The sequence below is a fragment of the Erinaceus europaeus genome, chromosome 4 (assembly GCF_950295315.1).
Source record: "Erinaceus europaeus chromosome 4, mEriEur2.1, whole genome shotgun sequence".
NCBI classification, from domain to species: Eukaryota; Metazoa; Chordata; class Mammalia; order Eulipotyphla; family Erinaceidae; genus Erinaceus; species Erinaceus europaeus.
This window is the reverse complement of record NC_080165.1, coordinates 122,773,985-122,801,258: the sequence shown is the minus strand read 5'-3', so window position 1 is coordinate 122,801,258 and position 27,274 is coordinate 122,773,985. Positions and strand designations below refer to the sequence as shown.

General features: G+C 36.6%; 1 protein-coding gene and 1 pseudogene across 1 annotated transcript in view; both read left to right on the top strand.

Moving 5' to 3' along the window:
- Positions 1–27,274, top strand: part of LAMA2 (laminin subunit alpha 2) — a 711,163-nt gene that overhangs the window by 196,034 nt on the left and 487,855 nt on the right. The window contains exon 4 of the mRNA XM_060190486.1: positions 26,478–26,720. Coding sequence (XP_060046469.1) covers positions 26,478–26,720 — 243 coding nt within the window. The remainder of the gene's footprint in view (positions 1–26,477; positions 26,721–27,274) is intronic.
- On the top strand, positions 1,150–3,510 carry LOC107522625 (Parkinson disease protein 7 homolog; annotated as a pseudogene).

Here is a 27,274-nt window from a genome sequence, read left to right as displayed (position 1 = left end):
AGGTATGCTTGAAAATTAAAAGGAAGAAAAAAAAATTTTCCCCCTTTTTTCCCTACTCTAATTCTTAACCCAAATTAAGTTATAGTCACCTCCTTGGTGTGACCCCTAGGACCCCTTATTGGCTGGCCTGCTAAAGGCAGAAAATCCTACCATTTCCAGGAGATGTGGTCGGAGCTCAGCTACTAGCAGCTTCTCAGTCCGCCATCTTCCGGGAAACCCCCGCCTCCAGACTTTTTTAAAGGATTTCTCAAAAATGAAAACTAGCTCCAAGTCCTTTTGTTCCAATGAGAGCTGTACTCAAGAAGTCCTCGGATCCGCCCTCAGGGTCGCAGTGGTCCCCGGAGACTCCCAAGAGAAAGCCCCGAGCTACAGTGCTCCCTCCCGGTCCTCTGCCGGCCGCCCAGCAGCACTCTGCAACCTGCGGAGGAGCCGCCTTCCCGGGCTGAGGACAATGCCCGGCACACCCGCCTTGCTCGCCGCCGCCTGGGAAGTCTGGAGCAGCCCACCTGCTAGTCCGCGCCACCTCTACTCTAATTCTTAAGCCAAATTAAGTTATAGTCACCTCCTTGGTGTCACCGCTAGGACCCCTTATTGACTGGCCTGCTAAAGGCAGAAAATCCTACCATTTCCAGAAGATGTGATCAGAGCTCAAGCCACTAGCAGCTTCTCAGTCTGCCATCATCCGGGAACCTCCTATTCCCCATTTTTGATGTATGATATGGAAAGATCTCCCTTTCAGTAGGGTATCTTTTTTGTTGTTGCTGATTCCTTCGGCTGTGCAGAAGCGATTCAGTTTAATCTAATAATGTACATATGCCTGTGTTTTTAACAGCTCTGTTTATAATGACACAAATTTGGAAACAACCCTTGACAGATCTGTCCCTTGACAGATGAGTGGTTATATAGACAATGAGGTAGTATTCAGGAAGCCTCTTTTGCTATATCTTAGATGGAACTTGAAATCATGTTGTGTGAGATAAGCCATAAGAAAAAGGGACAATGCTAGAAGACCTTACTAATAAGATGAATTTAAGAAACAAAAAGAAAATACATGATGAAACATAGACTAATGCCTTCTTATAGAAGAGCGAGATCTAAAGGAAGGAGGGAAATGGTTGAGAAGAAATGGTTGAGAAGACAATGGGAATCATGGAGGAAGACAAAGGGAGGAATAGAGCAGATGAAATTAAGGGTCTTTGTGTGGAAAGAAACTCTAAAGTCTATATTCAGTATATTCCCAGGGGCCCTTGACTTTAGAAATTTTTGGTCAAGCTCATTAGCTAACATTCAGGTAGACTCTCTTTTTAAATAATAAATATATTTTTAAATAAATACCATCTTATGGTAAGGGTAGATGACGTTTTCTTCATATACATCTATATGTGCTTTTTTATTGTTCTAGCTGTAGTACTGGCATGAAACTTTGTATTTTGTGGTGAGGAGAGAAAAGTTAATGATGGAGAGATGGAAAAGCAATATAAATCTTGGCATTTCTGAGGGAGGGGTGGTGCACTCTCAATAGAAGGACTCCAAAACAATTGGGAGTAGATCCCTTCCCTAAACTGTGCTGTTTTCTTTTGGATCATGATGGCTCTCAGATGGTGTCAGTTCCCTTAACTGGGGGAGGGGACTCAATCAATCTAAAACAGACTTCATGATTCAAATAAATCCCCATTCTGTGCCCCTGACAGTATTTTGTTTCCCTGGAAAGGTTCACTGAAACCAGAATATTTAGTGCCCTAAAACTTTGTCTTCCCCAACATTGTCTGCTGTATTAATAGTGGTAGCTGGCACACAATGCTTAGAATCCTTGCTTGTAATTCTTACCCAATCTGTCCACTTTGCTGCATTATTTACATTATCACCAGACTTTAGATCAATAAATTCTTGTGTCTCTTAAGCAAATCTGTTATTAACTATTGAGATTTCCTGTGATTTGTTGTTGATAATAATCATGCAGAGAATAATTTGCTGACATATTATCTGCCTGGTTTTACTTCTTTACAACTTTTGTTTTAATTCTTTAAAAGCATTACAACCGGGAGTCAGGCAGTAGCACAGCAGGTTAAGCACACATGGTGCAAAGCACAGGGACTGGCATAAGGATCCCGGTTTGAGGCCTAGGCTCCCCACCTGCAGGAGAGTTGCTTCACAGGTGGTTAAGCAGGTTTGCAAATGTCTATCTTTCTCTCCCCCTATCTGTCTTCTCCTCCTCTCTCCATTTCTCTCTGTCCTATCTAACAATGAAGACATCAATAACAACAATAGTAACTACAACAACAATAAAAAGGGCAACAAAATAGAAAATAAATAAATAAATGTAAAAAAATTTTAAAAGTATTACAACCTACTACATCAAATGTGACTTAAAATAGGTGCTTTAATATTTTGTTTTTAAAGCATTTGTTTTTTTCTGTTGGTAGTTTACTATTGATTCTTCCTCAAATGAATCCTGGAATTTTTTACTGAGATTTTATAGCAAGCACAACTATATTTATGAATTTTTCCCTGTGAGCTATGTTTTTCATAGAAATTATTCTTTATTATTACATAAACTATTAGCACTATATTCATTTGGGCTTTTTTCCCTTCTGGTTTTGTTATATGCACACACACACACACACACACACACACACCCCTCAGGTCTCTTACAAATACATGAGTTATCATTTGGTAACAGAGTGTACATAAAATTCTGTGTTTCATGTAACAGTATTCTGTTACCTTACATTATATTATGCATGTATTTCTTCTTTAATTACATAGTTTTTGAAGCATATGGCTTCTTGAAACCTATTCCTGCTTCTAGACATTCTCATGATTGTGGACATTGAAATATAACACACATGAAACAGAATTTCAGGCAGTGTGAGATGCAGGATCTCGTTCTCGCGTGTGCCCGTGTTTCACCTACTTTAGGCTCAGCAGTACTGATCGTGCAAGTATTGCCCAACTAGCAGAAGTGCATTGTCTTTGTTAAGAGAGATGAGCTTCAGTCTCAAGAAGACATTGTAAAAATGGCTTCAAAAGAGCCCTGGTCATCCTGCCTAAAGGAGCAGAGGGGATGGAGACAATCATCTCTGAAGATGTCATGAGATGAGCTGGAATTAAGCCCTAGTACAGTGCAGCAGAGATGTTCTCCTTTGTTTTGATGCTAGTCTGGAAGATGCCAAACAAAAAAGAAAAAAAAAAAAAACACAAGAGGGACCTTATGATGTGGTGGTCCTACCAGGTGGTAATCTGGGTGCACAGAATTTAGTAGCCAAGTCTGCAGTTGTGAAGAGATATTAAAAGGCCAAGAAAAACAGAAAGACCTCTTAGCTGCTATCTGTGCATGTCCTATTACTCTGTTGGCTCATGAAATGAGTTTTGGAAGCAAAGATACAACACACCCACTTACTAAAGACAAAATGATGAGCGGAAGTCATTAAACTAGTCAGAAAATAGGGTGGTCTGATCCTCTCCAGCCAACAGCCCGGGACCAGCTTTGAGTTTGCTCTTGGTTCTTAAAGATTAGAGCAGAAATATTTCACAATGAGTTAGAACTCTCGTTGTGTTCACTTTAAGCAGAAACAGGCAGTTGATGTGTGAAAACACTGCCCTCCCAGCCTTGGTGAAATCTGTTTATGCAGCAATAGCTATATTTGGTCCCCACATTTCTGAACCTCAACTGCAGAATAAAAAGAGAAATAACACACACACACACGGAACAATTTCAGAAAACACAATGAGCTTTATGACATCTGCCAAGCTATGCTCTTTAGAACCAAGAATATAACTCTATCCATAATCGAATACATTTCAAATGTATAAGCACTGTATTGTTTACAGTCACCTCTTTTCATTCTCTGTTCATTATGATAAGAAATCTAAACCAAACCATAACAAACATTTATAAACCAGAAGAGGATGGGAACATGAGTTTGAAAGATAGATGGGAGGAAGCACTCAGGTATAACATACCTGAAATTAGAAGATACTTAGCCATTACTATAACCTTTATTTTTCTCCCTATGTTTCTCTCTCACACCTTTTCTCAGTTAACAGTTTCAAAATAGGTCTAGATTTTCTAGTTATTTTGACATTCAAGATCGTCTGCTATACAAAGTGATACAAATAGTATAATTAGTTAAATCTTATAGTTCATATAGATAATAAAAATATTACAATACTTATAAAATGAATAATATTTAGTGAGTGCCTGATACAGGCTAGATACTACTCTGATACCTTTGGATACATTATGGCTTGTAATCCTCACAATTTTTAAAACTAACGTATTATTATTTCTATTATCCAGATGAAAAAAGTGAGCCCTGTAAAGTTATAAAAATATTCCCAAGTGGCTGAGCTAATTTAGCACTATATTGCATCTGTCTCTCAACTAGCAATGCCAGCTGAACAGCTAATGAAGCATCATAAATTTTACAGCTCAGAACAGAAGTCTAGATGAATTCCTTCCACCAAACATGCACCTTTTTTTTTGGTAGCAGCACCACTCAACATTTTGTTCAGGCAATATATAAAAGTCAAGTGAGCATCCCAGGAGGTGGAGTAATGAATAAAATTTTGGACTCATAAGCATGAAGCTCTGAGTTTGAGCACCATTGTGCAGATGTTAGAGTGATACTCTGATTCTCTGCCCTCATCTCTAGTTAATGATCTTTTAAGAAAAACTTTGTTTATTGTATTTTTTCCATTCATCTTATCCAACTCTATAAAATTGATCAAAAACATCCATCTTGAGTTTGAGCACTTTTTATCTATATCACAACCACTGTAAATTTAAGTCACCGCCGTCTCTTACCTGGATTACTAGAATAATTTAACAACTTGTCTCTGCTTTCACACCCCCTCTCCATGACCTTATCATTTAAGAGAAACCAGAATAATATTGTTAATATATCAAAATCTCCCAATGGCTTCCAAAATCCATCCTTCTAGCTACATTCTGTATACCATTTATGGCCTGGCTCTGTGTGTTTCACCAGAGTAATAGCTGACCACAGATTGTTTTTCCTTTTTTATTCTAATCATATTGACTTGGGGGTGGGGGGATTAATCAAGTTTACTCCAGCATCAGGCTCTTTACACTTGGAATATCCTCTGCTTTATATGTTCTTTCTCAAGATTTCTACATGACTTTACCCAGGCCACTAAATCCTCTAATCAAATGTGACCTTCTAAGAAATCACTTCCTTGATCAGCATCAATAGAAAACTGTACCAAGGGGAGTCGTGCTGTAGCGCAGCAGGTTAAGCGCAGGTGGCGCAAAGCACAAGGACCGGCATAAGGATCCTGGTTCGAACCCCGGCTCCCCACCTGCAGGGGAGTCACTTCACAGGCGGTGAAGCAGGTCTGCAGGTGTCTATCTTTCTCTCCTTCTCTCTGTTTTCCCCTCCTCTCTCCATTTCTCTCTGTCCTATCCAACAACAACAACAATAATAACTACAACAATAAAACAACAAGGGCAACAAAAGGGAATAAATAAATAAAATAAATATTAAAAAAAATTAAAAAAAAACTGTACCAAAAATACACTATTTATTTATCTAATTTATTGCAGTGGTCCTGATGATTTTTTTTAAACAACTTACTCCCAAAAGGATAAAGAAAGCTTGGTTTTGTTGTGTTAACAAATTTTATTAGTATACATTCTACCATCATGGCTGCTTTTAAGCTACTAATTCATCATGAACAAAAAATTGAGAAAAGATAGACACAATTTGGTCATCTGGATCCAGTAAAACACTGATGTGCTGCCTCTTTTCTATAATAGAATTCCTGTGAGAGAGCAACTTTGTTATCTTTACTAATGCATTTAGCATCTAGATTAAAGGCTGGTACTAAATGTAAACATTGCTCAGTAATATTTGTAAAGTAAACCCAGCAGCGACTAAATTAGTGTATCAGCCTGGTTCTTTAAACTATGTATGGCAGTATTTTATATTCGAATCTACTATAGGAAGCTTGGGAACAGAAATAAAAGTTAAGCAAACCACAGAAAAAAAGTGTTTGTATAATTGTCTCTCTCTTCTGAATTAAGAAACCATACTAATAGCTATTGAAATCTTCTTTTTAAAACTGCTTAGTGAAAATTCTGAGAATGTAACATTTAAATGTATTCTATTATACTTTTATTTTGAAAAATTATATTTATATTAGTATTTTAATGATGATTAATAAGACTGTAGGATAAGAGGGGGTACAATTTCATATAATCCCTACCACCAGAGTTCTGTATCCCATCCCCTCCATTGAAAGGTTCCCTATAATTTTATTTTATATTTAGACTGCAAATAATGACTTCTGCTATTCCAATATGGTTTCTACTTTAAGTATTTGATCTATGTCTAAAATGTTGTTCTTGTGAAGAATATATACAATTCAAATCATAACCTTTTCATTTGCTTTATACTTTATTTATAATTATTTTTACTGAGGAGGTTAATGCTTTACAGTGTATTCATAGGCATATGCATAGAATTTCATTATATACCAGGCCCCTCAAATTTTCTCCTTCTATTTCCTCCTCACCACTCCCCAGAGTCCTTTGTTTTGGTGTAATATATCATGCCCAGTTCCTATTTCTCTTGGTGGTCTCCCTCCCTATCCCTACTTCATTAAATCTCATAATAACAAGTGAGATCATTTGGTATTCATCCCTCTCTTCTTTTGACTTATGTCATTCAACATGCTGTCCTCAAGTTTTATCCAAGAGAATGCAAAGGAGACATCCTCAGCATTTTTAACATCTGAGTAATATTCCTTCTTGTATACATACATACCACACCTTTTTTAAGCCACTCATCTGATGTTGGACATCTGGGTTGCTTCCAGGTCCCGACAATTACAAATTGTGCTTCTATGAACACACACATCTCTTCTGATAGGTATTTCTGTCTCCTTTGGGTAAATCCCTGGGAATGGAATTTCTGGGTTGTAGGGTAGGTTCATTTCTAGTGTCGTCATAAGTTTTCAGATTGCTTTCTACAAGAGTGGGACCATTTTTCACTCCCTCCAGCAGCGCAGAAGTATACCTTTCTCTCCACATCCTCTCCAACACTGTCATTTCCGTGCTTTCTGATGTATGACATTCTTGTAGGTACAAAGTGATATCTCATTGTTGTTTTTGCTTTTCTCTAATGATCAGTGACTTTGAGGAACTTCTCACATATTTGTTAGCCCTCTGGATCTCTTCCGTGGTGAAATTTCTGTCAATTTCCTAGCTCCATTTTTTTTTTTTTTTCTTACACTAGAGCACTGTTCAGCTCTGGCTTATGGTGGTACATGGGGATTGAATTTGGGAGCCTTCGGAACTTTGAACTTCGGAGCCTCAGGCAGGAGAGTCTGTTTGCATAACCATTATGTTATCTACCCTCCACCCTTTTAAAAATTTTTTTCTTTCCCTAGCCCCATTTTCTAATGAGGTTGCTTTTGTGTGTGCGTGTGCGTGTGCGTGTGTGTGTGCTTAGTTTACTGAGCTGTTTATGTATTTTGGCTATTAGTCCTTTGTCTGCTGTGTGTTGTGTAAAAGATCTCCCATGCCATGGGGTGTATTTCTGTTTGGGTGGTGGTACCCTTTGCTGTGCAGAAGTTCTTTAGTGTGATGTAGTCTCATTGGTTTATCTCTCAAGGCTCTGTGTGATTGACTTTTCCTCATCATTGTTGAAGGGGATACCATATTCTGAGCTTTGATCTCATGCCTTACATAGTAAAGAGTTTGGGGGGTGGTGGTTTTGAGAGAGTTGTGTTTTGTTTTTGTTTGCTTTTGTTTTTATTTTGGTCTTTCCTCTTTGTCTTGTCATGTAGACCAGATAATCTGAAAGGGCAGAAGATGGCTAAAGGTGTTTCTACATGATTTGGGGGAAACTTAAAATGGGATGAAAAGTGGAATCCTGGATTCATCTGGCCAGTGGCACCCCCACTCTTGCCCTTTCCCTCTGGTTCATTACCTATTCTTTCTCCTTTCAAGTATGTGATTGTACTAGCTCTTTCCATATGAAAGAATTCTTCTTATTTAAATTTTAAAAAAAGGAATAAATAAAAAACCTACTTGATCCTGGTGCATAATCTTCTTAATGTATTGCTTTAGCTGGATCCAAAATATTCTGATGCCTTTTGTCTTTAGTTTCATTTGTTTCCAGGAACATTTTAATTTGCTCTTTCACTCAACAATTATTGGGTAATATACTGTTTCCATACTTCTATATTTGGGGGTGAGCTTTAGCATTCTGTTTTTTTGCTGAATGTTAATTTAACTCCACTGTGTTTGAGAAGATACTTGGGATGATTTGAATTTTGAATTTATTGTTGTTGTCCTTGTGGCCTGGCATATGATATATTCATGAGACTGTCCCTTGTGGATTTGAGAAGAATGTATTATACTCCACTCTTTCAGGATGAAAAACTCTGTAGAACTTTAGTAGATCTAACCTATTCATCTTGTCATTGAATCTTCTTGTTTCCTTGTTGATTTTCTGCTTGACTGATCTGTCTGCTTGAGAGAATGGGAAGATAAAATCTTCTACTATTATTGTGTTTCTGTCAATGTGCTTTCTCAGGTGTCTCAGTAACTGCTTTACATATTTTGCTACCCGTTAATTTGGAGTATAGATGTTGATTATTGTGAGTTCTTGATTGACTGATTCCCTTAACATTATATATGGCCATTCTTGTTTATTGCTTTAAATGTTTTGAAGTTCAGTTTACCAGACATCAGTATGGCTGTCCTTGCTTTTTTTTTTTTTTTTTTCTTGAGATTCATTGACTTGTAGAATGGGTCTTTATCCTTTCACTTTGAGCCTATTCTTGTCCTATTGGGTCAGCTGGGTCTCCTGCAGACAGCATATGGTTAGGTCATGTTTCTTGATCCACAGGTGTGTCCCATCTGTGTCTTTTGATGGGTGAGTTCAAATAATGACCATTTAATGAAATTACAGGTTAGAGATGTTTTATTGCTATTGCTTTATATGACTCTTGGGTGTTCTTAAATGTGTGTGAACTTTTTTAAGAGTCCCTTTAGATCTTCCTACAAGGCTGGTTTGGTTGTAATTGATCATGATCATTTCAGTTTTTTTTTTTTTTTCCTTTTCTGAGAATGTCTTTATTTTTCCCTCCAATTGAATGAGAGTCTCATGGGGTACAGTATTCTTGTTTGGAAACTCTCATTTACCACTCTACGTATATCTTAACATTCCTTTCTGGTGTTTAGGGTATCTGTTAATAAATCTGCAGATAGCATAATAGTTTTACCTCTATATTGTTACTCTTTGCTTTTCTTGTGCTGCTTTCCATAATTTTCTTTATCTTTGGTCTTTGTCAGTTTGATTATGATGTGTCTTGATGTTTGCATCTCTGGATCGAATCTACTTGGTATTATCTGAGATTCTTATGGTTTTTTATGTTTCATTTTCATTTCATTTTGTGATCTTTGTACATAGAGACACCCAGTGTTTGTTGAGCCAACTGTCTGATTAGGAGCTCAGTGTTCTGGTAGTGCTCCAGCCAATGAGATCCCACCCCCTCAGGGGCGGGAGGGGAGTCTCAAAATCCCTACTTAGTGCAGGCCTCTGTTGATGTGTGCTGGGAGTGGAGATCCCTTCCAGGTATCTCAACAGACCTGGATGAAGTGAGAGGATCTCTGTCAGTGAGTACAGGTGGTGAGGTCCTTCCCCAGGATTGGCGAGAACTTACTGTCATGTGTGGTCCTCTGGAGCCAAGGTGCATAGGTAACACTGTGGTCTGGGTCCATTCCTGCAGTCAAGGTATATGCTGGATGAGGCTGGTTATCTGGTGCAGGGTATTCTTCCAGGGCTAGATGCACAGCAATTGGCAGGTTGTGATTCCAGATAGGGCATTGTATGGTACGAAACCACCTGGGTATGTCTCTGCAGGTGCTGTGGGTTCCCCAGGGGGAGAAACAGCCTGGCAGAGCAGGGGTTTGGAGGTAGTCAGTACACCTAGTATAGCTTTGGTTGCTTTAGTTATGTTTGGGTTCCAAATAGTTTCGAGGGTACTCTACCCTGTGAGGGAGGGATCTCTGTACCTTTAGGTTTTCTTTGCTTTTACTCTGGTATTCTTTGGGTTTCTTTTTCTCTGCTTTGGGATTTCCTGTGTTTTTCAGTTTGTTCCATTTATTACTGGTTCCCATATTTTCCATACATGCCAATTTTGTTGTTTCACAGAGAATATTCACAGAGCTGCAAGATGGTCACCATCTTGCCGCCTTCCTCTGCATTATATTTTTAAAGTTTGAGCCCTACACACAAATGGTTTACATGTAATAATTTTAATAATTATACTACTATTTTTCAATCTTTGATACTACTTGATATTGTATTATGCTAAATGAGCATATGTGTATGCATGAAGTATGTTTTGTTTATAACTTCATGTAACTGTTCAGTTTGCTATAGATGTTTTCTTTTGTACATTTTTATGATCCTATTTTATTTATTTATTTATTTTTGGTCATTCAGTAATTGTCTATATGTGCTAGCTTATTTTTAGAGTCTCATTTCTATTCCACTTATCAGTGTGCTTGTTCTTGTTTGGAGTGATTAAATTTGTAGTGTCAGATTTTACCATTATCTTGCAGCTATAAATTAAGCTACTGGAGTCAATTTAGCTTTAGAAGAGTTTCTAATTATTATTATGATTTTTCTTTGATTATCGCAAATGAGTTGCGCCTCACTCCATAATGGTGAAATACTAATACTTATTTTTTTCCCAGAGATAGATTGCCCCTTTCCCATCCCCCCAATTTTTGGGGGGTGGTGGAATTTAAAGGCTTACATGTAGTTATTGATGACACCTGGATACAATTTCTCATCTCTCCATAGTAGATGTCTACAAAACACTCTCATCCCCAGTCTAGGTTCATTTCCACCATTACCCACCACAACTCAACACCCTCTAGACCCTGGTGTCTTTTTCTTCTTCCAGAGAATTCTTTGCTTTAGTGCAGTACACTACCCCCAGTCCAAGTTTCACAGGTGAGCAGCTGAGAAAGTGTGAAATCATCTTCTTTACCTCATCTGGGGTGGGACTTTAAGAAATCATGTTGAGTGAGATAAATAAAAAATAGAGCAAATAGATAATCTCACTTATGGATGGGATTTAAGAAACAGAATTGGAAAACACAGAATATGTATCAAGCCACTGTTGTTGGATGTTCTATTGCATAATAATTTCAGAATCAGGATTCAGAAATACCATTTTGTTATCAAGTTGCAAAGGAAAGGCTAGGGTTTTTTTTTCTAGTCTAGATCTTTACTAATCATATAAAATGTTGTTAGATTACTTACAATAGGGAACTATATCACAAAAATTTTAATATAATTTGCTATTTTTCTTTTGAGTTACAACTATGATTTTATGTGACACAGCTATTTAATTGGAAGGATTCCTTGAGAGAAATTGCCCTATAACACTTTTTAAAGATATTTTTCTTTCCTTTCTAACCACACTCCTCCACCCCCAACAGGAGTCCCAGTTTGATTAGCCTTGATTTGTTTAGAGGTGAAGGCTAAACAAACTAAAATATATATATATTACTTGCATAACCAAATAGTAGAATGTGGAGAGATTTTACGGCCTATGTGCAGTCAAACTTACTAACAGAGAAAAAGACTTTTTTATGATGGCAATTTATTGTTTATTAATTTTAGATTTTATTAGTGATTTAATATTTATTTACAAAATTATAAGACAATAGGAATATAATTTCTCACCACCAGAGTTCTGTGTCCCCATTCCCTCCATTGGAAACTGTGTTAGTTCTCTCAAGATCACAAATATGGATTGACTAATATATAATACACACACACACACACACACACACACACACACATATATATGCCCATTTTTTTCCTATGGTTCTGCCTTCTCTTCCTTTCTGAACTTCCTTCCTCCTTCCTTCTCTCCATGTCTTGATGGAATTGGAGTTCATAGCCTTAATCCCCTAACATTTATCCCCTCTGCGACTATGAACCAAAATTCTTTTGGGGTTGCATATCGTGGAAAGTCTGGCTTCTGTATTTGTCTCTCCACTGGAACATGGGCATGGGCAGGCCTATCCATATCCCCAGCCTGTTTCTGTCTTTCCCTGGTGGGATAGTGTTCTGGAGAGGTGAGGTTCTAGGACACATTTGTCAGGTTGTCTGCCCAGGGAGTTTAGGATGAAATCATAGTAGCATCTGCAATGTGGCTATGACTTAGTGAGTTTCTGGAGAAATTCTGGTTGTGTACTGCTGAGTTTTCAGGTGATTTTTCCTTTTTTTCCCCCCTAGTTTATCAGGAGTGTGATCTGAAAAAGGTTCCTACTCCATGTCCACACATCCAGAAGTCCCTATTTGGTTATATTTTAAAGGATTCACTTACTTATTGAGAAAAAGGAGTTCTAGAGAATTGTTAACTTCTGTTTTAGGGTGTTCTGAGTTGAACCTGTGATCTCTGAGGTTTATTTATTTATTTAAGAAAGGAGACATTAACAAAACCGTAGGATAAGAGGGGTACAAGTCCACAAGATTACAAGTTGATGCTCTAATAGTCTGAGGTAATACCCAGGTCCTCAGATGTTCAGTTTATTTAAATTGTCATAAGATATCTAAAAATTTTAATATGAAGTATAAAATGAAACATGAAAAACTAACTATCTTAGATAGCAAGATGTGGAAAATATCTGCACTAAAGTATGCTGAAATAATCACAGATGTGGAAGATATTGTTATGCAAAAAAATTAATGTAAACCAGATCTACAAATTTACCCCAGGAAGAACAAGCTACTTCTCATTTTGCAATAAGAAGTTACCAAAAGTAAGATAGGCTAGAATTCTGACATATAATTCAGTGGGCTAAAATTTAGGTGTAGGCTAGCTGCATTTCTTCTGAAGGCTGAGTTGGAGAATACACTACCTTGATTTATTGTTTCACTTCTCTAATTCTTAGAGGCAGGTGATGGCTCATCTGGTAAAAGTGTACATTACCATGTGTGAGGAGCTAGGTTCAAGCCTCTCCTCAATGCTTGCAGGGAGGGAAGCTTTCCAAGCTGTAAAGCAGTGATGTAAGTGTGTGTCTTCTCTCTGTCTCTGTCTCCCTCTCTCTCTTCCTCTCTATCCATTTCTCACTCTTTATATAAAACAATGGCTGATTAAGAGTACCTTCTATCCATTTCTTACTGTGACCTTTTGTGCTTCCTTCTTTAACTTTATTTTTTATTTTTATTTTTTTTATTTAAGAAAGGATTAATTAACAAAACCATAGGGTAGGAGGGGTACAACTCCACACAATTCCCACCACCCAATCTCCATATCCCACCCCCTCCCCTGATAGCTTTCCCATTTTCCATCCCTCTGGGAGCATGGACCCAGGGTCATTGTGGGTTGCAGAAGGTAGAAGGTCTGGCTTCTGTAATTGCTTCCCCGCTGAACATGGGCGTTGTTGACTGGTCAGTCCATACTCCAGTCTGCCTCTCTCTTTCCCTAGTACGGTGTGTCTCTGGGGAAGCTGAGCTCCAGGACACATTGATGGGGCCTTCTTTAACTTTTAAGGACCCTTTAGGGGCTTGGTGGTAGGGCACCTGGTTGAGCGCACATATTAGAATGTACAAGGACCTGAGTTCAATTCTCCTAGTCCTCATTTGTAGATAGGAAGCTTCATGAGAGGTGAAGCAGTACTGTAGGCGTCTCTCATTCTTTTCTTCCATCTCCGTCACCTCCTCCCACCTCAACTTCTAAGTAAATAAAATATTTAAAAAAAAAAACAGTCTCAAAATTATATTGTAACATGTCTGGACAGTGGCAGGCCCAGTTAAATGCACATAGATTGAAGTGCAAGGACCCACACAAAGATCCAAGTTCCAGCTCCTGCTCCCCACCTGCTTCATGAGCAGCGAAGCAGGTCTGCAGGTTTCTCCTTCTCTCTCTTTCTCTCTCTCTCTCTCTCTAACTTCCCCTCCTTTCTGAATTTCTCTCCATTCTATCTAATAAAAATGGGGGGAAAATGGCCTCTAGGAGCAGTGGATTCATAGGGCTGGTACCCAGCCCCAGTGATAGCCCTGGAAGAAAGAAAAATAAAGTGAGAGGGAGAGGGAGAGGGAGAGGGAGAGGGGGAGGGGGGAGGGAGAGGGAGAGAGGGAGAGAGAGAGAGAGAGAGAGAGAGAGAGAGAGAGAGAGAAAGGAAAAGACTGTAGGATAAGAGGGACAAAACTCTATACAATCTCCATCACCAGAATTCTGTATCCTATTCCCTTCACTGGAAGGTTGCCTGTGCTCTATCCTTCTGGGAGTATGAATAAAGGATCATTATTGGGTGCAGAAGGTGGGGGGTCTGGCCTCTTTAACTGCTTCTCTACTAGATATGGGTATGGTAGGTCGATACATACTCCCAGCCTGAAGAAACTATATTCTATCCATTGTACCCACCTGGATAATCCAGAGTTATCTTCCTTTCTCAAGGTTCTTTAAAACATATATGAAAAGTTCCTTTGCTTTATAACTAACATGTCTATAGATCCTAGGATTAAGATTAATATCTTTGAGGGACCATTATTCTATCATACTAATTTAGAGGTTAGTTTCATTTTACTAATCATTTCAGTTTACCAATAAGTGTCCACCTGTCTTAAGAAATCTTGTTAGCAAAATATGAAATAGAACTCTGCATGCTGAAGGACCCGGCAAAAAACATGTTCTTGAAATATTTTTAGGAAAATATTTTTGAGAAAGAGAACACCTTTGATAAGTAAACTAAATAAAAATATGTCAGACTCGTACATGAATTAAAGAGAAAGTTAGTAAGTGTCTAGTAATTTAGGTAGGAATGAACACTGTGGTCATTCTCCTCTCCTATTGTTTAAAGCAAACATATTAAACAAGCATACACACACACACACACACACACACACACACACACACATCTGTATTGAGAAAACAATTCATTCTTTACATACTCATAATTATAAATATTTTCCCAAAGAGAGACTTTCAGAAAGAAAGCTAACATCAGAGTTATGAACTGTAGATGCTTCAAAGAATATGAGGATGGGGGAAATATATGTGTTTTTCAATTAGATTACTTGTGGCTTTTAAAAAGATGATTAAAGTGGGGTTGTGGTTGGTGAATAGTTAGAAGGGGTTAAGTAGGGAAGAGTGGTAAAGTAATGAATAGCAGAGGACAAGGAAATCTTAAGAAAAATCCCTAGCGGACAAGAAGGTTAGCAATAGGTAAACAAGAAAAAAAAAAAAGCTGAGGCTTTGTAATTTGTAATGATGAAATTGAATAAGTGTTCAGTGAGTGACTCTGATCTGTTAAAAGACTTCATGAACCAAGATCAGAAACATTTATTCTATCTTTGATTTGTCATTCTATACTGTTAGAATTATTTTCTAACTCTTCTCAACACTGCAAACCTATGCTATTATTCCCCAAATGCTTTGAACTAGAGTGATTCATTCATGTCTGCAATGTCATAAATTGGAGGATGTGTAGTTTCTACTCTCCTGGTAACCAGAGAAGCATAAAAACAAAGGCAATGTTGGGCATTTCTCCAGGGTGAATAGTTTTTTTTTTGTTTTTTTTTTAAGAAGGCAAGCTTTAAACTGTCATATTTCTGATTGTCTGTGGTTCACACCAATAATATGCTCTGTGATGACTTCATTGAAAGGACTGTCATGTTCTGTGGGAGATTCAGCCTACCTGTTCTTTTGCCAGTAGCTGGCGTGAAATATCATGCTGTGCCATTGGCTTGCTCACAGGAGGCAGGTCAATCTTATGAAGCCATAGATTGTTTCAAATGAGAGAGAAATATATGAGAGGAAATAGATGTCAAGGGCAGTGCTAAAGACAGGGGAAATACATTCCCGTTTTACCTGCAGCTATCATTGTTAAAAAATGATAGCAACTTAATGAAGCATGCAGTACTAAAAATTATTAATAAGCTGAAGGAGGGACTTATTCACTTCGATTTGGATTCCATTTGCACTGGGTTACTAGTTTTTTTTTTTTTTAAAACATGACTAAAACTTTGGTATGTTTGAGACCAACAATGCCCTTTAGAGTTGCTAAATAATTTGAAAGACATTAAGATATATTTCTTGAGCTTAGAATGTAACAGTGTCCCAATATGAAGAAGGGTTAAACATTTAACAGGATAGTAAAAATGCACCAAGCATTTGTTCTTTAACAGCACTCATTAAATTACCTGTAGTGGTAAACATATTATGTAAAAGAGAATTATTTGTTTGTTAAATGAAACCAATCAGTAGTCTTTTCTTTCTTCTTGTGCAGGTTTTCATACACAAGAGTGTAGAGAACACCACCCAGAATTACCCTACACCCACCTGTAAGAACTAACTCATGGCCCTTCTTGTATAAATCACACTCATGAATTTCTTAGCTCTACCCTCCCATCTTTGGCATCAAATTCCAGAGGTTGATGTTGCACTCCACTGAGAGTAAATGTCACGCACTGTATAGTATGTGTGTGTGTGGGTGGGGGGAGGGCGCTTCACAAGTGGTGAGGCAGTGATGTAGGTGTTTCTCTTTCCCTCTTAAACTTTCCCTTTCATCTCAGTTTCTCTCTGTTTCTATCCAATAAGTGAATAATCAAATAAAATGTTTTTATAAAAGAAACTGAATATGTATTATATATGTATATCTATATATTGTGTATATGAAAAAAGCTATCATATTCCATACATAGCACTTTCTCTATAAATATTTCATGGTGTATCTCTGAAGGATAATTGCTGTTTCCACTATTTCTCTAATGCTGACAAATATCCAGTCAGTATTCAAATTGATCACATTCACTCCCATGGGCCTTTAGTAGTTGGTTCAAATTGACTGTACCTGAAATTATATATTATATTGTTTAGTGTATCTCTTTAATCTCTCTTAACCTACAACCTCATCAGTTTTTATTACTTTACAATTTGGTTTTTTATGAAAGCATTCAGTTTGTCCAAGAGAGCTTCTCACAGTCTAGATATTTCTAATTATGCACCTGTAGTGCTGTTTATATGCTCCTTATGAACTGTATTTCCTCTAAACGGAGAGTTACATTTGGAAATGGTTCGATTTATGCTCACTATTTTTTGGTACCACTACTGTATAGGTGGTGCTATGTTATTCCAACACCCTGCAGAAAATATCCTGATGTCTCTCTTTTGGGGATGTTTGGGGTCACTAGTTATGATTGGTGACTATAGATACATCCTTTTAATAGGGGGCATCTTCATACTAAGCAGTAGCATGCTGTATGACTACGATTATCTTTCAGTTTTTTTTAAAAAAATTAAAAATTCTTATTATTTGAAGGGGTGGGTGGGTATGGAGTACAGAACCAAAGCTTTCTTCAGTGTGGTAGAGGCTGGGCTCAAACCTGGATTGTGCATGTGGCAAATGAGGACGCTATACAACTGCGCGATTTCATTACCCTTGAGAGCAATTTTCTTTCTGTTGCTGTATCATTTAACAATATATCCTTCCATTGTTTGCTTTTTACCTTAGTTTTTTTTTAAATTCTTCCTACATGTTAGTACTTTCAAATAATCTTTATGATCACCTTGCTCATACTAAGAGAAAAACCCTAACACAGTTAATAAAAATGAAATATTTTAACTTAGGATCACTCTCAGATTTTGAATTTGGGCTTTTGTGTCTTACAGAGTGAAGTAGGAAGTCTTGGAAACACTTTCCCATGCATAGTTAGACATTGATTAAAATCCTTTTAAAATAAAATTTAAACAAATAAGTGAGCTTTTTTATCTCCAAAGAATCATCATTCTTTGCTGGCTGTAGCTCGATTTTCTTTTCCTTAGAAATACTAGAGTGGTAGAGTAATTCATTTTCAAATGTAAGAACTTCACATAAGTTCAATTTCAATATAAAAAGCAGCCTGTTTTAATTGAGAACAGTGTTTCTGTTTCTTCGGCGGCATGGACATTACTTATCCTGAGGTTAAATAGCACATTTACTTACCTGCAGTTCATTACATTCAGTGTATGTGTCAGGAGGTGGCTTCACACTATAAACACGAGACAATTGCAAGGAATCTCAGAATACGAAATTATTGTAAATTAAAATATCTCAAAGAAAGTATAGGTAGGAAAAGGAACTGTTCATCTAGGCATCCTCCCACATGATTCTAGATTTATTTAAATAAGTGTTCATTTACAAAGGTACATAAAACTCACCCAGAAAGTAGCAATGCGACTTATTTTCCAGTTAAGTGTGTGTGTGTGTGTGTGTGTGTGTGTGTGTTGAAAGCATCTTTTAAAAACTATTATTGTTGTGGTCCGGGAGGTGGCACAGTGGATAAAGCATTGGACTCTCAAGCATGAGGTCCTGAGTTCAATCCCTAGCAGCACATGTACCAGAGTGATATCTGGTTCTTTCTCTCTCCTCCTATCTTTCTCATGAATAAATAAATAAAGTATTAAAAAAAACTATTATTGTTGAAATGATAAAAACATAAGTCTAGTAATATTACCAAAATCTATGTTGTGAACTCCTTAGAGAACTTTTCTTATTATAGCAAGCCACTTACTCTTTATCATTGTTCATAATTTTTTTTACTGGATTGTAAGACCTTGTTTATATGTGTTTTGGTGGAGGTGGACCATTGAGGGAATCCTATGTTGCACTATGAGTTATAGTGAATTCCCTGCCTTTGTGGCCTGGGAGATGGTGCTGTAGACAAAGTGTTGGGTTCTCCAACCTTGGACTCTGTAAACATAAAGTCCCAAGTTCAGTTCTTGGAATAGCATGTACCAAAGTGATGCTTTGGCTCTATCTACCTATCTATACTCTCTCTCCCTCTCTCTCTCTCTCTCTCTCTCTCTCTCTCTCTCTCTCTCTCTCTCTATATATATATATATATATATATATATTTATATATTTATATGTGTGTGTGTATTCTCTCTCTCTCTCCATATATATATATATATATATATATATATATATATATATATATATATATGTATATATATTCTCTCCCAAATAAATAAATAAAGCTTTAAGTCTTTAAAATAGTCCCTGGCGGTGGCATGCAAAAGAGCACACTATACCATATATGAACATATGAACACCTGGGCTTCAGACCCCAGTACTCACCTGCAAGTTCACTCTCTCTCTCTGGAAAAAAAATAATAAAATAAAATAAAACAAACAAACAACAAAATAAAACAAGGAAAGGCCCGGAAAAGAAACTTTAAAAAGAGGAAAATGCTACCTGGAGTGATAAGCTTATTGGTAAAAACAAACAAACAAATAAATAAACAAACAAAAAAGAATCACTATATTCATCCCTGTTTACCAATCCTGCTTCTGATCAGAACTGTCACTGTGAGATTCCGCTGGATATACTGGGTTTGTGGGAGGAGTTGCAGTGTGGTCATATGAAAACATTACAGATGATGCATACCATTAACAAGAACACTTATTAGAATATTGTAAAGTCTCTGTCAAAATTATCCATTTTTGTTCTATGAATAGCTAGCTGCCTGTTCTAACAAGTTCACAGACAGCAATTTGGGAAGGCAGAGCTTAACAATAGACAGAAATTATTATATATAGCCACATGCTCTCTTGAAAGTTTAGGGAAGGAGAAATGGAAGAAAGTAATTCAGATACAGAGAGTGACCTTCATTAATATTTTTCTTTCTACTTTTGTGGGGACTTGACTGTAAGAAATAGAGGTCAAGTGACCTTGCAACATCGTTAAGGAGTCATACTTTGTCCTGGTTCTCTTAACTGTGTACCAGAACCCCACAAGTCTTAGTGAAATCTCCCAAACACGTTTCTCTTTAGATAGCACTTTTTTAGATCTGTAATTCTGAAAGCAAAGGAACTGGGTCAAAGTAGATTTCTGAGAGTCATAACAAAGGATAATTTTTAAAAACGCAGATCTATAAATTCTTGTGTTAAAGATTGGCGCTTAACATCAGATTTATTCACAAGGGTTATATGTGAGCTAATAGATTAAGTCAGTTAATATATTCAGCCCTTGAGCATGATTTAGAAGAGCTAGAAATTCCCATTTGCTTACTTTAAAATGTGAGATTTTTTTTTCCCTTTTACCCTAGTTCTATACCATTATCGCCTTTTCTCCAGTAATAATGGGGCGGGGTATCATGGTATGTAATGGTTGTGTTACTTGTTACTTTACAACTGTGTAATTCTCAAAAAAATACTGTTCTCCAATTTTACTTTAAGTGATATCATATTCTTAACATTTTTAATTATAGAAGGAATATATGAGTTCATATTACATAAGTGAAATAATTATTTGATGTTTTGTTAGATGTTAGAGATTTAATATGAATTTTCTCTTTGCTTTAGTTAAATTGCAAACATCTGGTATCATTTCAAAAGTGTTTTTTAAAGACAAGTTATTAAAAAGTCCCTTTAAATAGAGCAAAATTAGAGTATTAAGTGTTGACATGTGAGGTTCATTGAAACCTACCATAATCACATTTTATATTTTCACCAATTATTTAATAAAGTTTTTCAAAATTACCAGATTACATAAGGACATAATTCCTCACCAAAGCAACCACTAAAGTTTTGTGACGACCTTCACCCCCATATCTGCTCGTTGATAACCACTATAGTTCTCACAGTCTTAGATGAAAATTTAGTTACTTTTAAAAATACATTTTACTGAGAGACTCATGTTCAGTTTACACGTGAGTAGCATTTCTCATCTTCCCATCATAAGTGTGCAAAACACTCTCACTCTCCCAACTTGGGTCTTTTCTACCATCACATACTGTGACCCCCATGCTCTCTATAAACCCTTCCTTTACCCCACCCCCTTCCATGCTTTGGTGCAAGACACCACCTCCAGTCCATGTTTGCCTTTGTGATTTTTCATTTCTGTCCTTATTTCTTAAGTTGCACCTACAAATGAGATCATCTGGTATTCTTTTTTTTTTTTTCTTAATTACCTGTCTTTACATGAATTCTTCAAGTTCTATCCAAGATGAGGCAAAGGAGATGACTGAGTTTTTTTTTTTTTACAATTGAGTAGTATTTCATTGTGAATATATAACACAATTTTCTTAGCCACTCATCTCTTCTTGGGCATTTGAGTTGCTTCTATGTTTTGACTATTACAAATCATATTGCTCTAAACATAGGTGTACATAGATATCTTTGGATGGGTGTTTTTGTTTCCTTTGAATAAATTCCCAGGAGATAAATTGTTGGGTCATACAGTAGATTTCTCGTGTTCTAAGAAATCTTCAGACTATTTTCGACATGGTTTCCCATCAGCAGTGTATAATGTGTCCTTCCCCTATATCTGTATGTTTTTACATTTTTTCCAAGTTCATGTGTTTCAGTTATCTGAATTGCAGATATGAATGAAACCACTTGGTAGTTATCTCCATGCTTACTCCGTGAAGCATGCTCAACTCCAGTCCCATTTATTTTGTCTCAAAAGACACAATGTCATATTTTTATATTGTAGTGTAGTACTTCATTGAGGATATGCCCCATAAATTCCTTATCCAATCATCTGTCAGTGGGCATGTAGGCTACTTTCTGTCCTTTTCTATTGGGAATAATCAGCTATAAATATAGCTATCTATAAAAATATAGCTTTAAATAATCAGTTATAAACACAAATATATGTCCTTTCAAATTAGTGTTTTCATGTCCATTGGATATATGCCCCCGAGTGATACTGCCAGGTCATAAGATAGTTCCTTTTTTTCTTATTTGAGGACTCACTGTACTGCTTTCCACCAGAGCTTCACCAGTTGTATTCCTGCCAACTATGTATCCAGTTCTTTTTTTTCTCCACATCCTCACCAACACTTGTCATTTCTTGATCTGTTTATCTGAGTCATTCTCACAAGTTTGAGATGGTATTTATTATAATGTGGTAATAGTTTTCCTTATATACCATGCAAATTGAGGTTTCATTTATCTAGAAATGAGGTTATATAAATTAATTTTGGAGATGCCTTATACTGAAAATACAAGGTATAGTTAGTAAAAATACTATAGATTCATTAAGTAATTAGTCCATTAGGGTCATTAAAATTTTGAAATGCTTAGAAAATCACATAAAGTCTCCAGTTATTTTTTGATGTTTTTAAAGAATACTATTCACTGTGATTTTACAGTATCACAATAATCCACATTTTGAAAGTTTATTCAGAAAACTACATGTGAGCTAATTTATTTAATTTTGCATGGAATGTGAAAGTATCCATAGAAATAAATGAAAGGGAAATATTATTTTGAAATGGGACACCTTCATTATTTTCTAAGGCAATGACTGCTTTTCCATGCCACTTATACTGTTATATTAAATTATAGGAAGATTCTGTGAAGTTTCTACTATAGCCTTTTATCATGAATTTTGTCTACTATTCTACAGCCACCATAAAAGTTCATAAGTCATAAATCTATATTGTAGATCCAAGAGCAGAGTTTGTCTTATAATTTCTAGCTGAGCTGTTTTCTAAAGAAAGTTTGTTTTTCCAACAGTAGTCTTTTATTTATATATATATATATATATATATATATATATATATATAGTTAGTTGATAAGAGAGATAAATTAGGAACGAAGTGGAGATATAGAAGGAGAGATAGAGATACCTATAAGCACTACTTCACCTCTGGTAAAGTTTAACTCCCTGTGGATAGAGTCAAGGGTCTTTAACCCAGGTTCTTGCACATGTTAACATCTGTGCTTAACCATTTGTACTACCATCTGACTCTGTCTTTATTTTCTTATATAGGGACTTAGCTCAAATTATGCTTTTTTTCTCACTTCTTTTTTTCCTACTAGCATATCTATGTGTTTTTTTTTTCTTGGAGGAACATTATAATTTAAAATAATGATGAAGATTTTTTTTTATTCAAAGTAACATACAGCATTGTTTGTTCATTATATCCCACCTAATTTTTTTTGGTGCTTGTTATTCCACATGAATGATTTTTTCCTCTCTAGGCCACTTTTAAAAAAATTTCTTTATCGGGGGATTAATGATTTACAGTCAACAGCAAAATCCAATAGTTTTCTATTGTATTTCTATTTATTTTCTGTCAAGATCAGAAGAGAAAACACTAGTAGAACCTGACCTGGAATTGGCATATTGCGCCAAAGTAAAAGACTCAGGGGTGGATGACGGGGGTGGGGTGGGGTGGGGATCTGTATCTTGAATACAGATCCAAGAAGCATGACAGAAGACCTAGTAGGGGTTGTATTGTTATATGGGAAACTGAGAAATATTATGCATGTACAAATGATTGTATTTACTGTCGAATGCAAAACATTAATTCTCCAATAAAAATTTTTAAAAAAGAAATATGAAGGGGACATTTTAACCCACTTTCTGTAACCAGAACACTGCAAAAGAAAAAAGAAAAAAATAAAAGAAAAGAAAGAAAGAAAAAAATACAATAGTGTGTATGTGCATAACATTTTCCAGTTTTCCAAATAACAGTACAGTTTTATTCATATAAAGAGGCTGGGTGGTGGTGCAACTGATTGAGTGCACATGTTACAATGCACAAAACCCCTGGTTCAAGCACTTGTCCCTACTGGCAGGGAGAAAGCTTTGTGAGTGGAAAAGCATCATTCCTGGTGTCTCTCTTCCTCTCTCTACATTCCCTCTTGATTTCTGATGGTCTCTATCCAGTAAATAAATATATTTTAAGAGAGAGAGAGAGAGAGAGAGAGATCCCTCAGGTGCCACAGAACCTAACATTTGGTGTAGGGGGTTGAAGTTGGACCATGTCTATACCAAGTAATCTTTCTCTAGTCCTCTACCATGATTTTGATTTGGGGAAAGTAACATTGGTAATCAAAAAGTAAAAATGTTTAATAAGAATGTTCTCAGTCATAGGAAAGTAAGATAACCACCATAGTGGAAATGTCTATTCCTATGTAGCAAAATATACTAGTACTGAGGTTATACCTCAAACAGAAAAATAGTTTTAAACTATTCAAAACAACATGAAGGAATGTTACAATGATTTTGATTTTTTAACAAAATATAATAAGCATTTATTTATTTTTCCTTTTTGTTGCCCTTATTGTTTAACATTGTTGTGGTTATTAATGTCGTTATTGTTGGATAGGACAGAGAGAAATGGAGAGAAGAGGGGAAGACAGAGAGGAGGAGAGAAAGACAGACACCTGCAGACCTGCTTCACCGCTTGTGAAGCGACTCCGCTGCAGGTGGGGAGCCGGGGGCTCGAACTGGGATCCTTAAGCAGGTCCTGGTGATTTGCGCCACGTGCGCTTAACCCGCTGCACCACTGCCCGACTCCCATAAGCATTGATTCCAAAGAATTATAAAGATTATAGCAACTCTGCCCTTTAGAAACTCACAATTTAGTTAATTGTATTTTTAATTATTTTACAGACTTTGACACAGATGTTATTAAGATTGCTAGAAATTAAGGCCCTAATTAAGAAGAAGTTCAATATATAATAGAGATCATTATCTTTCATTTTATCTTAATAATCACAGTATTCAGTCAACTTCCTGGTAAAGAAATTCGTGATGTATTATTTACTGAATGTAGTAATGACTTCCAATTCTATTCTTCAGTGACACTAGCTACTCAACACATAGCACTTTCTTAAAAAGAACGTATCATGTTACTTTATTATTAGTATATTTTATATATCTCATTACTACAATATGTTACCAACCCAAAGATAGTAGAAGTATAATTTAAACTGTGTAATATTTGGAATTTGAAGTACATTGATCTAGATAAAATGATAGTGACAAAGATACCCGAAACACCCAGGATATGGATTTTTGCACCTTCAAGTTTTAAGTTGATTTAAAAAATAAAGCTTTATGGACCAGAAGATTACTCACACTGTAGAGTGCATTCTGTACCATACCAGAGACCTAGGAATAAAGCACTGGCACCACACTGGAGCACCGTAACACCAGAGGAAGAAGCTCTGTGGATGGTAGAGCAGTGCTGTGGTCTGTCTCTCTCTAAGAAAGCTAGAGAGGTGGGATAGATGGGAGGGGAGAAAAAGTAGGAAAGGGAGAAAAGGAAGGAAAGGAGGGTTGGGATAGAAAGGAAAGAAGGGAAGAAGGGAGACACTGTAGGAATGATGAGATCATACATGCAGGAACACCAGGTACTATAGAAAAAAAGAAAAAGGAGAAGGAGGGGGAGGAGGGGGGAGTGGTAGGGGAAAGAGGGTTAGTCTCTTAATGCCTTTCTTTTCCCCACTTTGTGTTTCTACCTTTTGTATAGAAACTCTTCATTTAATAGATTCCTATTTTAATCAGTTATCTGCATGTTCTTAAACATCTGCATGTTGGGGGTAGGTGGGATGTTTAGAAAAACTGACATTTGTTGAATGTTTAATCAGATCCTTTCCCAGGTACCTTGAATATATTTTCGTATTCATTCTAAAGTACAGCTCATTAGTATAGTGATCACTCAATGACCCTGGGTCCATGCTCCCAGAGGGATAGAGAATGGGAAAGCTATCGGGGGAGGGGTGGGATATGGAGATTGGGTGGTGGGAATTGTGTGGAGTTGTACCCCTCCTACCCTATGGTTTTGTTAATTAATCCTTTCTTAAATAAAAAAAAAAAAGATAGACACCTGCAAACTTGCAAAAAAAAAAAAGTATAGTGATTACTGACCCCAATTTATACAAAAGAAAACAAGTAATTGGGGAGAAAAAACCTCCCCAAGGTGATGCACATGCTGAGATTGCAGTGTGAACACAGGACCCTCCTCTTACATTTTTTTCTTTTCATTTTACCACACTAACTCAGTGGTACTCTGAGAGGTGGATATTATTAGCATATATTCGAAACTATCAAACCCTGTCCATCATGATTATCTCTAATCAGACTTTCATTTTCTTTTTTAATTTTTTTATTATCTTTATTTATTTGTTGGACAGAGACAGCCAGAAATCAAGAGGGCCGGGGAGATAGAGAGGGAGAGAGACAGAGAGACACCTGCAGCACTGCTTCACTGCTTGTGAAGTTTTCCCCATGCGTGTGGGGGCCAGGGGCTTGAACCTGGGACCTTGTGCACTATAACATGTACACTTAACCAGGTGCGCCACCACCTGGCCCCCAGACTTTCATTTTCTAACACTATTTGGAAAGCTGGCATATATAATTGATGATTTAGGTGATTATGATTATAATGGAAATTTAAATGTTAAAGGAAAAGATGTGAATTATTTGTTAGAAAACCAAAATCCAATCTTAGCCCATGTCTTTTTTGTCTCAACCCATTTCTTTTAAAGGCATTCTGTCACATAAAATATCTCAGAGAAAAGTATTTAATATGAACACCTTCCATAAAATCATTTCAGAGAACACAGGAGAGTTATAGAGTAAAATCTGCACATCTCTGTAACTGTAGCACTGTTATATTGTTGATATCAACTGGTTAGAATAATACTCTGGAGCTCCAAAGTCACTCTTGTTTTTGTCACTCTTTCTTAGGTGTTCCAGATTGCTTATGTGATTGTGAAAGCAGCTAACTCCCCTAGGCCTGGAAACTGGATTTTGGAACGTTCTCTTGATGATGTTGAGTACAAACCTTGGCAGTATCATGCTGTGACAGACACAGAATGCCTAACCCTCTACAATATTTATCCCCGAACTGGGCCGCCATCCTATGCCAAAGATGATGAGGTCATCTGCACTTCATTTTATTCCAAGATACATCCCTTAGAAAATGGAGAGGTAAGATGAGAAAATTCCCTATAAGTAGAAAATGCAAAATAGACCTGTCAGAACAACTTGAATACATCAGTAATTAATGTCAGGGAGATTTCAGAATAGGCTTTAACAGAAGTACATTTAAAAGAGTTATTTAATCGAAAGGAAAAAGCCCAAAGTGATTAGAATGTTAACTACCTTTGTCTAGTATGTGTCTTCTATCTCCAGTAAAGATCAGAACAGAGGAAATGGGTTGAAGTTTGAAAGTCAGTGATTAATTTTACATTTAAAGAGACTTTTTTTTGGACGATGAGATTGCTGGTAATTGGAGACGGATTGAGACCTTAAAGGTAGCTTTAGATCTCACTATACTTTGTTCTAAATATGGGGCAAAATCAGAAAATCTGGAAAGATATATAATTTACACAATAGAACTAAAAAAAAAGGAAATACTGTCAATTTTCATGTTTTTCTGCTGTCACATCTAGGATGCAGTGGAGTCTTTTCACTTGGGTTAAAGTTTGCTCATTATATTCTAGTTCAAAGGCATATTGCTTCTCTATAGTATTTTTTAATTT